Genomic DNA, 15,625 nt, shown 5'->3' on the forward strand with positions numbered 1-15,625 from the left:
AGGCTGCATTATAATTAGGCAGAGATTTAGAAGGCATGTTTCATGATTACAAGACCTTCCCAGGAGCAGACTTGGACTCTGACCACAACTTGGTGATCATTAAATATCTGAATTTTAAGAAATTGAAGATGGGAAGGAAAGCAAGGAGATGGGATCTAGACAAGTTAAAGAAAAAGAGAGTGAGGGATTGTTTCAAGGAACACGTTGCACAAGAACTAAATGAAAAGGCTGAAGGCCACACAATTGATGAAGAGTGGACAGTTGATGAAGAATGAGATCAGTAGGGCTGCTGAAGAAAGGTTAGGAAGAAAGGCAAAATCAAGTACAAATCAGTGGATAATTCAGGAAATATTAGACCTAGATATAATTTAAGACATAGTGTAAGGAATGTCCAGGATAGACATTGAAGGTTTTAGAGGGTGATAATTGTTGTATGTATGCTATCTTACACCTAACCCTTGTAAAACCTTCATTATGATGTTTGATACATTTTAATTATCTTCTATTAAATGCTAAGTACACGTGACACATAATTTCCCTGTAAATATGTGTTGCAAATTCGTATAACCTGAAAATCTGTTCAGTTGAAAACTGTAGAAGACTCTGTAATATTCCTATATTGACTATGATCCACTATCATTCTGATACATATGGAGGTTTCTGGAAGCTTACCGTGATGTTTTATTATCCAGATACATGTGGAAGCTTTAGGAATCATGTAGACTACTCCATAATGGGTTTTCATATTGTAGTAGAATATTCAAGTTTAACCTACACTGGAGTAGTCCAATCAACTGGCTGGCTGGTCAGTTGTTCCTTGTATGTTCAGGTGTGTTCCGTTTACAGTAATGCAAGAACATTTCCAGAAGTTGGAGATTTTTAGATGATCTGTCAAGCAGTATATATATGTCGAGCTGACGGCCTAAAGGCCAGTAGTTAGTTTTGCCTTGTGATGTTGAAGTAAATAATCAGTGTGAGGATTTGTTGATATCTGTACTTGTCAGAATTGACTGTAAATTGCTTCAGTGTGTTTCTCTTGATAGTCTTGCAGTGTTGTTTATAATTGTATATAGTGATGTAGTCGTTCAGCAAACTGAGTGGCAACTGTGTGTTGTTAAGGAATAGACTCATTGACAAAGTGATTTTCCAATCAATAATTGAATGTATCTTGTGTGATATTTATTTATACCAAATAAATTCGCATTGAGATCGATAAGGCATGAGTTATGCGACTGAGGAAATTATAGTTTATGTTCATTCTAAAAACTGTTTTCACTATCAACTGTTAAGATGTGGCTGAATTTTGTTATTCTTTGAATACTAGTTTACCTCTGGTCAGAGTTTCTAAACTTGAGATATGTACTATGTGCAGATGAATATGGAAACCCCTGAATATCGTATTATAATTGAACTTTTCCTTTTATTTTTTTTATTGTATGACTTAACATGTAGAATTACAGTATTGATTTAGATGACAGAAATTACTTTTTACAATATATACATCAATACACATGACAAGAAACAACAGCATGTCTATATTTTCAAGTCCAAAACTATCCATCCACTATATCACAAGGTGTGTCCTGAACAAAGTTTGTTGGATCACCTTCACCTTGAACTAATGTTTATTGTTGAAATGTTTACTATTAGCATTTAAGAACACCACCTGCAGAAGTTTCTTTGCAATAGCAATCATCCTGTTCAGATCAAAAATGACTTTTCATATATTAAAAAATGGAATTCTTTCATGTGTTATAAACAGCATGAATGCTCTCATTATGAATTGTTATCCAATAAGCTACTGATTGCGACTAGAAAGGAACTAGAAATAACTGGTGGAGAGAGCTAACATTAACAGTAATGTTAATACTGATGTTCTTAAAGGACATTTATTATTTTAGCTTGCTGCACGACTATACACCTGTGTGGGACACGTCTCCATCCACACCTCCGCAGTTGCCATCCCTCGCAGATACCAAAGTTCCAGGTTAGTTACATTACCAGTACAAGTTAAATCTTTGCTGTATTTGTTACAAAATCACCCATTGATATATTAATTTTATACTGTCAGTATTAAGCCTTTTGCTATCCTTCTTTCAAACCTTAAGTTACCACTAAGCAATATCGCAACAAATTTTCTAAGTAATTGTTTTAAGCCCACGGCCGCTTCCTTTCCACTCCTAGCCCTTTCCTATCTCATCGTCACCATAAGACCTATCTGTGTTGGTGCAACGTAAAGCAGATTGTAAAAAAAAAAAACTTATTGTTTTCAGTGTTCCTGGTTTCTTTGTGCACCGTAGCCTTGTTTTAATCTAAAATAACTATTTAGTGACTTTCTTTGAAAAGATGTGAAACTTACTCACTTTCTTGTGTTGCTTTAATATTTCACACATTTACATTTTACATTTACGTTTTACATTTCCGAAATTGATACTCAGCTTAGTGTGGTTTTTTTTTTTTTGTCATCATATGGATTTTGGTGTACTCTGGAACCATTTCAGGTTGTAAGTCTATCACTGTAAGAAATTTAAGAGTATCATTGGCTGGGAATTAAATTACTTGATTTGAATGTAGTAAAGAGGGGAGACTACATCTTGTTCAGATCAAAAGTGACTTTTCATATATTAAAAAAAAATTCTTTCGTGCGTTAATGGTGTTGCATGTTGTGCGAATCTTCTTCCTTGTGATGAACGTTATCAGCATGATGGAAAATAAGTAAGGGGCTCATAATTAATCGAAGGACAACATTATGAAGTTGTGTAACAAATTTATATTGTTTCTTCTGTTTTTCCAGGCTACTATATCTTTGTCTCACTTTTTCCATCTACCCTACCTGTTAGCCATTGTTCTCTTCCGATCCTGATGGTTTTGATATCTGATGGGTAGGGCATCTTCCAGTTTTCTTACTTTCACAATGGCCTTATGTTCCTTTATTAACTTTCTATGGACTTGGTCGACTGTTCACCCTTGATTAGGGACACTGAATATGTATTTCTCTCACTAGTCCACTTCTTTGTAATCAGGGAGAATATATGTTCTCCGAGTAAGTGTTTGGGTCACGTAGCTGTCGGCTTGCATTCGGGAGATAGTGGTTCGAACCCCTACTGTTGGCAGCCCTCAAGATTTTTTCTAGGGCTTCCCATTTTCACACCAGGAAAATGCTGGGGCTGTACCTTAATTAAGTCCTTGGTTATTTCATTCCCATTCCTAGCTCTTTCCTATCCTATTGTCACCATAAGACCTATCTGTGTTGGTGCAACATAAAGCATACTGTAAAAAAAATACATATATATATATGTATGTTCAACAAATGCATTTAAACCAGGAATACTAAGCACAAAACACACCAGTTTTTCAATTTGCATAAGTTTATGCACTTCCTTATGCTTGGTCAACAGTTTTACCCACTTCTGTGATGCACCTTCTCCACATTCCAGGATATCCAAAGGGAAGTCTCCAAAAAATGTGGAACTCTTCTTAGAGCTCTTCTGTATCAATCTCCTCAGTTACTGAACACATTTGATTGCACCTTCCAGACAAGAAAAGTGAATACTTTTCTTCAAACTGCATACTTGTAACTTGGCTGCAACATCTTCAAAGAAATATAGGACCTGAGGAGATATTTTAGGCTTTATCATAAAATTCCATGTAACTCCCACTAATTTTCTCCCGTCTGAGTCACTTATGCTTTCCTTGCCGTTTTCTACTGCAAAGTTGAAGAACTGGTCAACCTCTCTTTGCTGGAACTTTCTCTTCAGCAAGCACATAGATTACAGAAACAAAGTTATTTTCAAGAAGTTGGATGCATTCAACAAATATTGTTGCTGCATTACTAAAAAAGAGCGGAAGTTGGATCTCGAGTAGCGCATCTTTCATGCCATCTTCTGTCGCAAAGTATCTCCGCAGAACTTCTGAGCAATCTCCTCTCAACGATTTCAAATAACTTCTGATTGCAGCCCAATTATTGATCAGTCTTTCAATAGCAGGTTCAAGAGACAGTCTCTCTGACAAAGCAAGTAGCTGCGTGGTTTGGGTCACATAACTAGCGGCTTGCATTTGGGAGAGAGTTGACTCGAATCTCATTGTCGGCAGCCCTGAAGATGGATTTTGTGGTTTCTCACAGTCGTTTCCCTCCCACTCCTAGCCCTTTCCTAGCCCATTGTTGCCACAAGTCCTATTTTTGACAGTGCAACGAAAAGCTGATTGTAAAAAAAAAAAAAAAAAAAAAAAAAGGAAAAGAAAAAAGGAGAGGCATTGAGTTGTCGCCTGTCTTAGTATCTCTTTCCATTCATTGTCTACAAATGCAGAATATTCTTTCAGTTTTTGTGTTTTGCAGACATACAGAGTGTGCACAAAGTCTGTACAACCCTACTCATTATTCATTTATTTCTATTGTCAGATACCCATTGTTATCGACTCTTGTTGACAGCAGTTGGTGCCAAGATATTGGAAGAATGGCTGATACCGGTGATTATACGATTGAAGAACATTTGCTGGCCGCTATGTGGATTAATGTGTGTAAAGTTAGTGGCAAACAATTAAAAGTATGGGAGACAATTCCATTGCCCGTATTGTGACAGCAGCATTGACGAAGAAGACGTTGTTAACATAGGGAAAGAAAACCTTTTCAAAGGACGGTGTTCATGACGCCAAGAAGTGGAAGACCATCCACCAAACTTGATCTTGTGCTGACGTGGAAAAATCTATCGAACAATCTATGGTCAAATCCATACGGAAACGTGCGTCAGATTTGGGGATATCAGAATAAACCGCGTGGAAACACATCAAAGTGGATCTGAAAATGAGATGTTGACAATGAATTACCAGATGATGATTTGGAAAGACATGTTGATGCTTGTGGTCGGATGCTGCAACAATTCCAAACAGTGGCTCGGAAGGCAGATGTCATGTTACTGATGAATGTGCGATTTATCGCAGCTCCCGTAGTCGCAGTGTTTACTTTTGGGGGAAGAAAATCCACATTTTTTTCAAGAAATCGAGCAAAACCCACCTCACATTATGATCTGGGCCGGAATGACATAGACGCATCTGTTTGGCCCATATTTTTTTGATCGTTCTGTTAATCAGAACAGTTACCTCCAAATGATTAATGAATGACTGGCTCATCCCGCAGTTGCAAAATGCAGGAATCTTAGACGTTGGTTGGTTTCAACACAATGGGGCACTGGCTCACTTCGCAGTAGTTGTTCGACGTCTGAATGCAGTCTTTGGGAATCGCTGGATCAGTCGAGGATTGGACAATGATCCGGCTCCCCTTCCATGGCAACCAAGGAGCCTTGATCTAACAATACCTGATAACGCACTCTGGGGTTACATCAAGGAACAGGTGAGGAAGCAGCGATATGTTGGAATTGATAATTTAAAAAAAAAAAAATGCGGTGCGTGAAGCTTTCCAGACGATGATCCAAAGGATGCTGCTTAATATGGGCATCGGAAAATGGTGTCGTATTCATCTGTGCAGAGACCATGGAGGGACACATACGGATGTTCTAGACTCCTAAGAGGTAAGATGTACATAGAAATACATAAATAATGAGTATATGTACTTTTATATCATGTCAGTTTGAGTTTAATTTGATTTAATTTTATGTAGGGGTATACGGACTTTGTGTGTAGCCTGTAGATACTGGTTATATATTTTCATTATTGCTTACTTGACTTCAATCTCAAGACATTCATTTGGACATCTTATGGTGTTGTGAATGATGTGAGCAGAGCAGTTGGTTTTCAGGATTCTTTTGTGTGAATTGTCAAGAAGTTTAAAAATAGATTGGTGTGTTCTATAATTTACATTGATGTTATCCACAGTAATTTAATGACAAACCATTTTTGTAGAAGTTCAATAGCTATTTATAACACCTCTTGTGTTTGAAAGCTCTCATTCTCATGGGGAAAATTTTGCAATTGCCTTTGTTGCTTAAATCAATTGCCACCAAAAAGAAGTATTCTTGACAGATCAGTCATTACATCTTCTACACATTTTGACCTCAATATATTTTACACCAAACTTTCTTCCATTGATCTGCCACTTGAAATCCTGCTAGCACATTTAGAATTGTCAAAAATGGAAGATATTAACTTATTGGAACAATCCATGCTTCAGTAGCTCAGGTTGTGTATATTTTTTAAAGAATGTGTTTGAGTGATCAGTCCGTAGACTGGTTCGATGCAGCTCTCCACACCACCCTATCTCGTGCTAACCTTTTCGTTTCTATGTAACTGCTGCATCCTACATCTCCTCTAATCTGCTTGTCATATTCATACCATGGTCTACCCCTACCGTTCTCACCACCTACACTTCCCTCAAAAACCAACTGCACAAGTCCTGGGTGTCTTAGGATTTGTCCTATCATTCTATCTCTTTTTCTGTCCGGCTCCATGGCTAAATGGTTAGCGTACTGGCCTTTGGTCACAGGGGTCCTGGGTTTGATTCCCAGCAGAATTGGGAATTTTAGCCTTAATTGGTTAATTTCGCTGGCACGGGGCCTGGGTGTCAGTGTCATCTTCTTCATAATTTCATCCCCATCACGACGCGCAGGTCGGCAACGTGAAATCAACATTATCAAATGCCTTTTCATGATTTACGAATGCCATGTATGTGGGCTTCTCTTTCTTAATTCAATTCTGTAAGATCAGACGTAAAGTCAGTATTGCTTCACGTATTCCTACATTTCTTCTGAAGCCAAATTGATCTTCTCCCAACTCAGTTTCATCTTGTCTTTTCTTTCTTCTGTAAATAATTACGTGTTGAAATTTTGCAGGCGTGAGACACTAAACTAATGGTGCAGTAGTTTTCACACCTGTCAGCACCAGCTTTCTTGGGAATAGGTATAACAACATTCTGCCGAAAATCAGATGGCACTACTCCTATCTCATACATCTTGCACATTAAATGGAATAACCTCGCCATGCTGGTTTGTCGTAAGACAGTCAGTAATTCAGAGGGAATGTCATCAATTCCAGGTGCTTTGTTCCTATTTACCTTTCCCAGAGCTCTCAAATTCTGACCTCAAAATTGGATCTTCTATTTCATCAGTATCAACAGCCTCTTCTTGTTCCAGAACCTTGTCATCTACGTCTTTACCTTGATACAGCTGTTGGATATGTTCCTACCATCTTTCTGCCTTGTCTTCTTTCCCTAGGAGTGGTTTTCCATCTGAGCTCTTAATATTCATACCCAAAACCCCATGGCACTACAGCCCTTGAAGGGCCTTGGCTTACCAACTGACCGCTGCTCAGCCCCAAGGCCTGCAGATTACGAGGTGTTGTGTGGTCAGCACGATGAATCCGCTCGGCCGTTATTCAGGGCCACAATCTCACCGTCAGATAGCTCCTCACTTCTAATCACGTAGGCTGAGTGGACCTTGAACCAGCCCTCAGGTCCAGGTACAATCCCTGACCTGGCCGGGAATCGAACCTAGGGCATCGGGGTAAGAGGCAGGCACGCTACCCATACACCACGGGGCTGGCTCTTAATATTCATACACCTAGTTTTCCTTTCTCCAAACGTTTCCTTGATTTTCCTCTATGCAGCATCTGCCTTTCCTAGTATCATACAACCGTCAACATTCTAGCATTTCTCCTTCAGTCATTCTTCCTTAGCTGTCTTGCACTTCCTATCCACTTCATTCTTTAATCACCTGTATTCCTTTCTGCCTTCTTAATTTTTTGCATTCTTGTACTTTCATCGTTCAACAATCAGGTTTAGTATCTCCTGAGTTATCCATTGATTCTTAGTTGATCTTTCCTTTCTTCCTAACATTTCTTCAGCAGCCCTAGAGACTTCATTCTTCACGACTGTCCATTCTTCCTCTGTTGTGTTTCCTTCAGCCTTTTCATTTAGACCTTGTACAAAATGTTCCTTGAAACAGTCCGTCATACTCTTTTCTTTCAACTTGTTTAGATCCCATCTCATTGTATTTCTTCCTTTCTTCAATTTCTTCAACTTCAGATGGCATTTCATGACCAATAAGTTGTGGCCAGAGACCACGTCTGCTCCTGGGAAAGTTTTGCAATCCAGCACTTGGTTTCTGAATTGTAATGAAGTCTATTTGATACCTTCCAGTGTCTCCAAGTCTCGTCCACGTATACAGCCGTCATTTGTGGTGTTTGAACCAAGTATTAGCAAGGACTAAGTTATGATCGGTGCAGAATTCAACCAGCCGACTTCCTCTTTCATTCCTTTTTCCTAATCCGAATTCTCCTACTGTATTACCTTCTCTTCCTTGGCCTACCACCGCATTCCAGTCTCCCATCACAATTAAATTCTAGTTACCTTCTACATATAGTATTAAATCTTCTCTCTCTTCATATATTCTTTCGATTTCTTCGTCTTCTGCTGAACTAGTAGGCACGTAGACCTGCACTATTGGGGTGGGCATTGGTTTGGTGTCTATCTTGATAACAATAATCCTTTTACTATGCTGGTCATAGTGGCTTGCCCACTGCCCTATTTTCTTCATCATTAAACCAACTCCTGCATTTCCCCTGTTTGATTTTGTGTTGATAATTCTGTAGTCGCCTGACCAAAAATCCGCTCTTCCTGCCAACGTACTTCACTTATACCAACTACATCTAACTTTTGTCTATCCATATAATTTTTTTAAAATATCTGAAGTATTTCGATTATGCCTTTAATGTGATTATTTGGCACAATTATCTAATTATCAATTATCTAAATATGAAATTGCTATACAGAGTAGTGAAAAACAAGCGAAAGGATCAAGAGACCATAAAAGCAATAGAACGTGATGATGGAACTCTGGCACAAGAAGAGGGAGAAATTGAACAGGAACTCAAGATCTGTTACGAAAAGTTGCTGAATGGAGATACAGAAAACATAACAATGGATAGAGGAGACCCAAGTCGAGGAACCACAATTGAACCACCAATTACATGGCCTGAGGTTGAAAATGCACTCAAGAGCATGAAGAAAGGAAAGGCGGTGGGCATAAACGAACTAAGTGCAGATATGCTGAAAGCGACAGGAATTCCAGGAATCCAATGGCTCTACAGACTGCTCGACAAGATATGGGAGGAAAATACTATTCCTGAGGACTGGAAGATGGGCATCATTGTACCTCTGTTCAAGAAAGGAAACCGACGAAAATGTACTATATATCGTGGTATTACGCTACTGTCTCATATCCTGAAAATATTGGAAAAAATAATAGAGACCAGAATCAGAGATATTGTTGAACCAATTTTGGAAGAAGAGCAGTATGGTTTCAGACCAGGAAGGTCAACTACAGACCTTATATTTGCAATTAGGATGCTAATGGAAAAATGCTGGGAGAAGAACAAGCCTTTATTTTTAATATTTTTGGACATTGAGAAAGCCTACGACAGTGTACCAAGGGAAGGAATTTGGCAATGCATGAAAGAACTTCAAGTGCGAGACAGCCTCATAGACAAAGTGAAAATGTTGTATTGTTTGAATAGAAGTTGTATTCAAGTAGGACGTGGTTTGTTGGACTGGTTTGAAACAAAGAGAGGAGTGCAACAGGGGAGCTCGTTGTCACCACTTCTATTTATTATTGTGATGGATGTAGTAATGAAATCTATTAAAAGGAAAGAACATGGAGATGTCAAAGCCTTCACATTTGCAGATGATGTTGCAATCTGGAGTGACTCAGAAGAGGAATTGGGAGAGAGAATGCAAAGCTGGAATGAGGAGTTTAAGAAATATGGTTTAAACATCAGTAAGACCAAGACAGTGGTGATGAAAGTGTATGGGGAAGGAGCAGAACCAATGGACAGTGTTCCAGTTTTTAAATACTGATGATAATGATGATGCTTGTTGTTTAAAGGGGCCGAACATCGAAGGTCATTTGGCCCCATTTTTCAAATACTTGGGTAGCATTCTATCAAATGACAGCCTAGCAAAACATGAGGTGAACAATCTAATCAATAAAGCAAAACAATTTTACCACCGGGCAAGACACCTGCTGTGGGATGAGCAAATACCTATGAAAACGAAAATGACATTGTACAAGTCCTATTATACAGATGTTGATTCCCATAGGGAACATGAAATATTTGTCCTGAATGAGTAAATTTATAATACCAATATAATGGTCCGTTATTGGACATTATAAATTTTCCCACTAACTCATTCTTGGTTGCCTGCGTTTCGCCCCTATGTGCTAAGTTGGGCTCATCAGTTGGTACTTAGCACACCCACCAAGACGCAAGGCTAGTGCATACCATGGAGGTTTTTTTCTTCTTTTTTTACGGGGGGGCCCCGTAGCCCGCTCCCCCGCCGTGACCATCTACTCAATCTACATGGCCTCCGACATGCTATTAGTTTCTAAGAAGAAAGAGATAGAAGGGAAGAGTGGGAAGTGATACAAGGAGTATCTGCCGGTTTCCGAGTTAGACTTGCTACCACAGCAAGAGTTTGTATTGGTTAGGTAGTGTTAAGGTGTGGTGTTGAAGGGTCAGGGGAAAACCACATAGGCAGAAAGTGAAATAGCCTACATGTAAAACCTGATATCTTGTGATAGCACATGCAAGGATGTGGACTGGAAAATGGTCCAGTGGTAGTGTTAGTTGAGAAGAGGTATCATGCACCAGCTAGCCATGAATCATAGTCTCGCTGTTCCATCTGCCAGGGGATCAGTCCGTCTGGGCACTGCCGTGACTAGCGCGGGCCTTGCCGGCTGCGGAGCCATGCGTCGAGTACCACTAGGGCCCACCACACAGCACCACCGCCTTGGGGTCCCTCGAACCCAGTCTCCGATCCCGGAGAATGAGGCCGAGGCGGGGGCCTCCTGGAAGGGGGTGGGTCATGACGCCGGACCTCCTTCCTCTCTGCCCGCGCCATGGCCCGGTAGACTGGGCAACTGCGATGGGAGGCCGGGTAGCCCCCTGCGCAGTAGGCGCACACTGGCGCCTCCTTAAGTGTTGCGCAGGCCGTGTAGTGGTGATCACCCCCACAACGGTTGCACTTCACTTGGAGCCCACACCTCTCCTGCCGGTGGCCCCACCTCAGACAGCGGAAACACTGCAAGAGCTGCTGAGAGGGATGTTTCAATCTCACCTGATTGCCGCTACCCGTTGAGGTCCTCTCCTGGTTGGCTCCTCGCTCCGCTGCTGTCATGGGAGCAGTCCTGGGTTGCGGCTGGGCGGCCCTTTCATGGTGGGCCAGCGTCTTCATCTGGGGGATCTCTTCTCGGCAGGGGAAGAGGCCTCTTCCAGGTGGCCCTCCTCCCGGCCTGGTGATCCCAGGGTAGCGGGTGGTTCTGCTGCTTTGCCGTTTTCTTCCTTCTCCTGGCTGGCGGCGGTGGCGTCGGTCGGTGCTAACACTCGACTGCGTTCACTGTCCTGTGGGGCGCACGTTGATGTCTGCAGCTCGACAGTCACACTGGCGGGCTGGGCCTGGACAGCAGCCTCTAAACGCCAGGGGGTGTCCTCCTCCACTGCTGTGCAGACGTTCGCCATCCCGGGTGCTTTCCTGGATTGCGCCCGGGTAACAGGCCCTTCCTGGTAGACCTGCATCTGCGTGCATTTCGCCCTGGCAGCCGGTCGACAATCCTGGTTGGCGGCCTTGTTGGTCTGCGTGTACTTCGTAAAGTACAGCGGTCCAACTGGGGCCACGCTGCCGCGGCGCTTGGGAGCCCCGCCGTCGTCCTCGGTCCTTGGCTCCGTCTGGGTGGCTGTCTCCTGGTAGCCTGAGACGTCCAGTTTCTCCGAGTCCTGGTAGTCGGACCACTTGGTGCTGCTGGGACGCCAGCTCTTCGTAGCTCCTGAGGCTGGTTGCATCCCTAGGGCGGATGATGACCGCGCAGCCAGGGATCACCCTGCTGATGATCTCGAAGAGCGACTCTCCGATGAACTCCGCGAACGCTTTAAGTAGATCAGTTAAGTAAATCGTCTCCTTGTAGGTGTGCTTCTCCCACCGGTTGTACACCAACAGCACCAGGCGTCGAAGAACGGGGGCTTCTGCAGCTATGAGCGCCGTTTGTAGTTTCGCTACGGCTCTCCTGCAGTCGTAGTCGGCCGGTCTCGCTGGAACAGTTAGCTTCTCCATCCTGGTCCTCCTGAAAATAAAGCTCCTGAAAGAGAAATAGTGAGCACTGAAAAGTGCTCCAGCTCCGACAAATGCTGTTTCGAAAATGTACTAATAAGTACAACTGCCTGGCTAATACTTAAAAAGTACAGAGCGCCTGGCAAGGAGAGGGACAGCAGAGCGAGAGACACGTACGTGTTCTCGCTAGCACAGTCAAGCTCGTCCTCGTACACACCGTGGAGGCCACTGCATAGGCTACTTGAAGCCACCAGCAGTGCCAATGCACTATGAGAGACTTTGTCTCTTTTCCAAAATTGATGCCTACCTGGCCATCAGCTGATACAGATGTTGATTCCCATAGGGAACATTTGTCCTGAATGAGTAAATTTATAATACCTATATAATGGTCCGTTATTGGACATTATAAATTCCAGCTAACTCATTCTTGGTTGCCTGCGTTTCGCCCCTATGTGCTAAGTTGGGCTCATCAGTTGGTACATAGCACACCCACCAAGACGCAAGGCTAGTGCATACCGTGGAGGCCACTGCATAGGTTACTTGAAGCCAACAGCAGTGTCAATGCACTATGAGAGACTTTGTCTCTTTTCCAAAATTGATGCCTGCCTGGCCATCAGATGACACAGATGTTGATTCCCATAGGGAACATGAAATATTTGTCCTGAATGAGTAAATTTATATTACCAATATAATGCTAAGTACTGAAAGGTAGAAGGAAGACGACCCGTGGGAAGGCCACGAAGGAAATGGATAGATTTAATTAAGAACAATGTAGACAAGTTGATGGAGAAGGAATGGTACAAGGACAGGATGAGGTGGAGGAGGCTCATATACCACACCCGGGAAACTTGAGATGGTTCAGGATGATGATGATGATGATGATCTAAAGCAACAAGAATGACTTTGTCATAAGAATATGGAGTTATTTAAAACAGTTTTACTGTCTCATGTCTGAATCATAAGTTGTAATGAAAGGAATATGCAAACATGTTTGTAAATTTAGTGCATCAATACTACTACATATTTTATGAATATTACATATTTAATTACATATTATTTCACTGATATTTTCTACATTTTCATGTACATATGTCACACACAAGAACCGGGCCCTAGTTGTAACCGCTTGTAGAGTGTGGTAATATCAGGCACATCATCCTCATTGTTACTAATCACCTCTAGTGTCCCATGAGAGAACTTTGGATGATGTTCCATCTAAACTCATTGAAACAGCATATAGTTTACAATTCATTGATAGTTGAAAGACATTTGGAAAGATCAGAAACACAAATGCAACTTCTGTGCAGTCTCCACTCAATGTCCTCTCGAACTGGTGCCATGCTGGAACTTAACTCCAATATAGAAAAATGCAGCCACTTCACCATAACCTTATAAAATTCTCAGTTATCAACATAATATTTTCTGCTCAACAGGCTCATCTCTGTTGTTTGGTGCCAGTGAGATTTAGGTGTTATATTTGATTGCAAACTACAATTCCATTTGTAACAACATGAAATTACTGGGCATTCTCTAACATTTCAGGGCTTGTGACCTAGATGTGAGGCTACTTAAAACAGCAATTATCATCATCTAGTATTTCAATGAAGTATCTGATCACATTGCACTTTACCTCTTCCCTTATTCGATTATTCAGCCTTTTGTAAACAATCGTGTTGTCTCCTCTTTCTGCTGCTCCCTTTTCCCACACTGATGCGTTTATAGTACTGTGTTTATGTCCCGTTCATGTTCCTATCTTTCAGTATATTACTTGATTTGTCACTGTGTTTTCATTCCCATTCCTTAGTAATATGTTCGACATGCCTACGGAAAGCATTATGCTGTCCTTGTTTACTCCTAGTCTGTGCAAAATGTACACATTTTTGGAGTGTGGAACACTAGTGGATTGGATACCTAAGAAGAAAGAGGGAGATTCTGTGTCAGAATATATCCAAGATGCCTGTTCCTACCCCTTAGTTGCTGATATCCCACTTCTCAGCATCCCTTATTAGGCCTCTCATTTACATTGTTCACAAACTAGGATGGAACTCTGCACTTAGAGTTCTATTACTACCCCCTCCCCTTTTCTTTTCATACATACATTACATACATACATTATCATTATAGACTGTTATGCCTTTCAGCGTTCAGTCTGCAAGCCTCTGAGAATTTACTAAACGTCGCCACAATCCTCGATTTGCAACTAGTGTTGTGGCTTCATTTAGTTCTATACCTCTTATCTTTAAATCGTTAGAAACCGAGTCTAACCATCGTCGTCTTGGTCTCCCTCTACTTCTCTTACCCTCCATAACAGAGTCCATTATTCTCCTAGGTAACCTATCCTCCTCCATTCGCCTCACATGACCCCACCACAGAAGCCGGTTTATGCATACAGCTTCATCCATCGAGTTCATTCCTAAATTAGCCTTTATCTCCTAATTCCGAGTACCCTCCTGCCATTGTTCCCACCTGTTTGTACCAACAATCATTCTTGCTACTTTCATGTCTGTTACTTCTAACTTATGAATAAGATATCCTGAGTCCACCCAGCTTTCGCTCCCGTAAAGCAAAGTTGGTCTGAAAACAGACCGATGTAAAGATAGTTTCGTCTGGGAGCTGACTTCCTTCTTACAGAATACTGCTGATCGCAACTGCGAGCTCACTGCATTAGCTTTACTGCACCTTGATTCAATCTCACTTACTATATTACCATCCTGGGAGAACACACAACCTAAATACTTGAAATTATCGACCTGTTCTAGCTTTGTATCACCAATCTGACATTCAATTCTGTTGAATTTCTTACCTACTGACATCAATTTAGTCTTCGAGAGGCTAATTTTCATACCATACTCATTGCACCTATTTTCAAGTTCCAAGATATTAGATTGCAGGCTTTCTGCACAGTCTGCCATTAAAACCAAGTCGTCAGCATAGGCCAAACTGCTTACTACATTTCCACCTAACTGAATCCCTCCCTGCCATTTTATACCTTTCAGCAGATGATCCATGTAAACTACGAACAGCAAAGGTGAAAGATTACAGCTTCGTCTAACTCCTGTAAATACCCTGAACCAAGAACTCATTCTACCATCAATTCTCACTGAAGCCCAATTGTCAACATAAATGCCTTTGATTGATTTTAATAATCTACCTTTAATTCCATAGTCCCCCAGTATGGCGAACATCTTTTCCCTCGGTACCTGTCATATGCTTTCTCTAGATCTACGAAACATAAACACAACTTCCTATTCCTCTCGTAGCATTTTTCAATTACCTGGCGCATACTGAAAATCTGATCCTGACAGCCTCTCTGTGGTCTGAAACCACACTGGTTTTCATCCAACTTCCTCTCAACGACTGATCGCACCCTCCCTGCCAAGATGCCAGTGAATACTTTGCCTGGTATACTAATCAATGAGATACCTCGATAGTTGTTGCAATCCTTCCTGTTCCCTTGCTTATAGATAGGTGCAATTACTGCTTTTGTCCAATCTGAAGGTACCTTACCAACACTCCACGCTAATTTTACTACTCTATGAAGCCATTTCATCCCTGCCTTCCCACTATACTTCACCA

At 41.5% G+C, this 15,625-nt stretch overlaps 1 protein-coding gene across 4 annotated transcripts in view; it reads left to right on the top strand.

Moving 5' to 3' along the window:
- The window catches only part of LOC136864120 (oxysterol-binding protein-related protein 11), a 353,345-nt gene that overhangs the window by 157,816 nt on the left and 179,904 nt on the right, over positions 1–15,625 (top strand). For all 4 annotated transcript variants that reach the window (XM_067140720.2, XM_067140724.2, XM_067140721.2 and 1 more), the window contains one exon: positions 1,902–1,987. In XM_067140720.2, the coding sequence (XP_066996821.2) occupies positions 1,902–1,987 (86 nt within the window). The remainder of the gene's footprint in view (positions 1–1,901; positions 1,988–15,625) is intronic.

This window comes from Anabrus simplex, chromosome 2 (assembly GCF_040414725.1).
Source record: "Anabrus simplex isolate iqAnaSimp1 chromosome 2, ASM4041472v1, whole genome shotgun sequence".
Taxonomy (NCBI): Eukaryota; Metazoa; Arthropoda; class Insecta; order Orthoptera; family Tettigoniidae; genus Anabrus; species Anabrus simplex.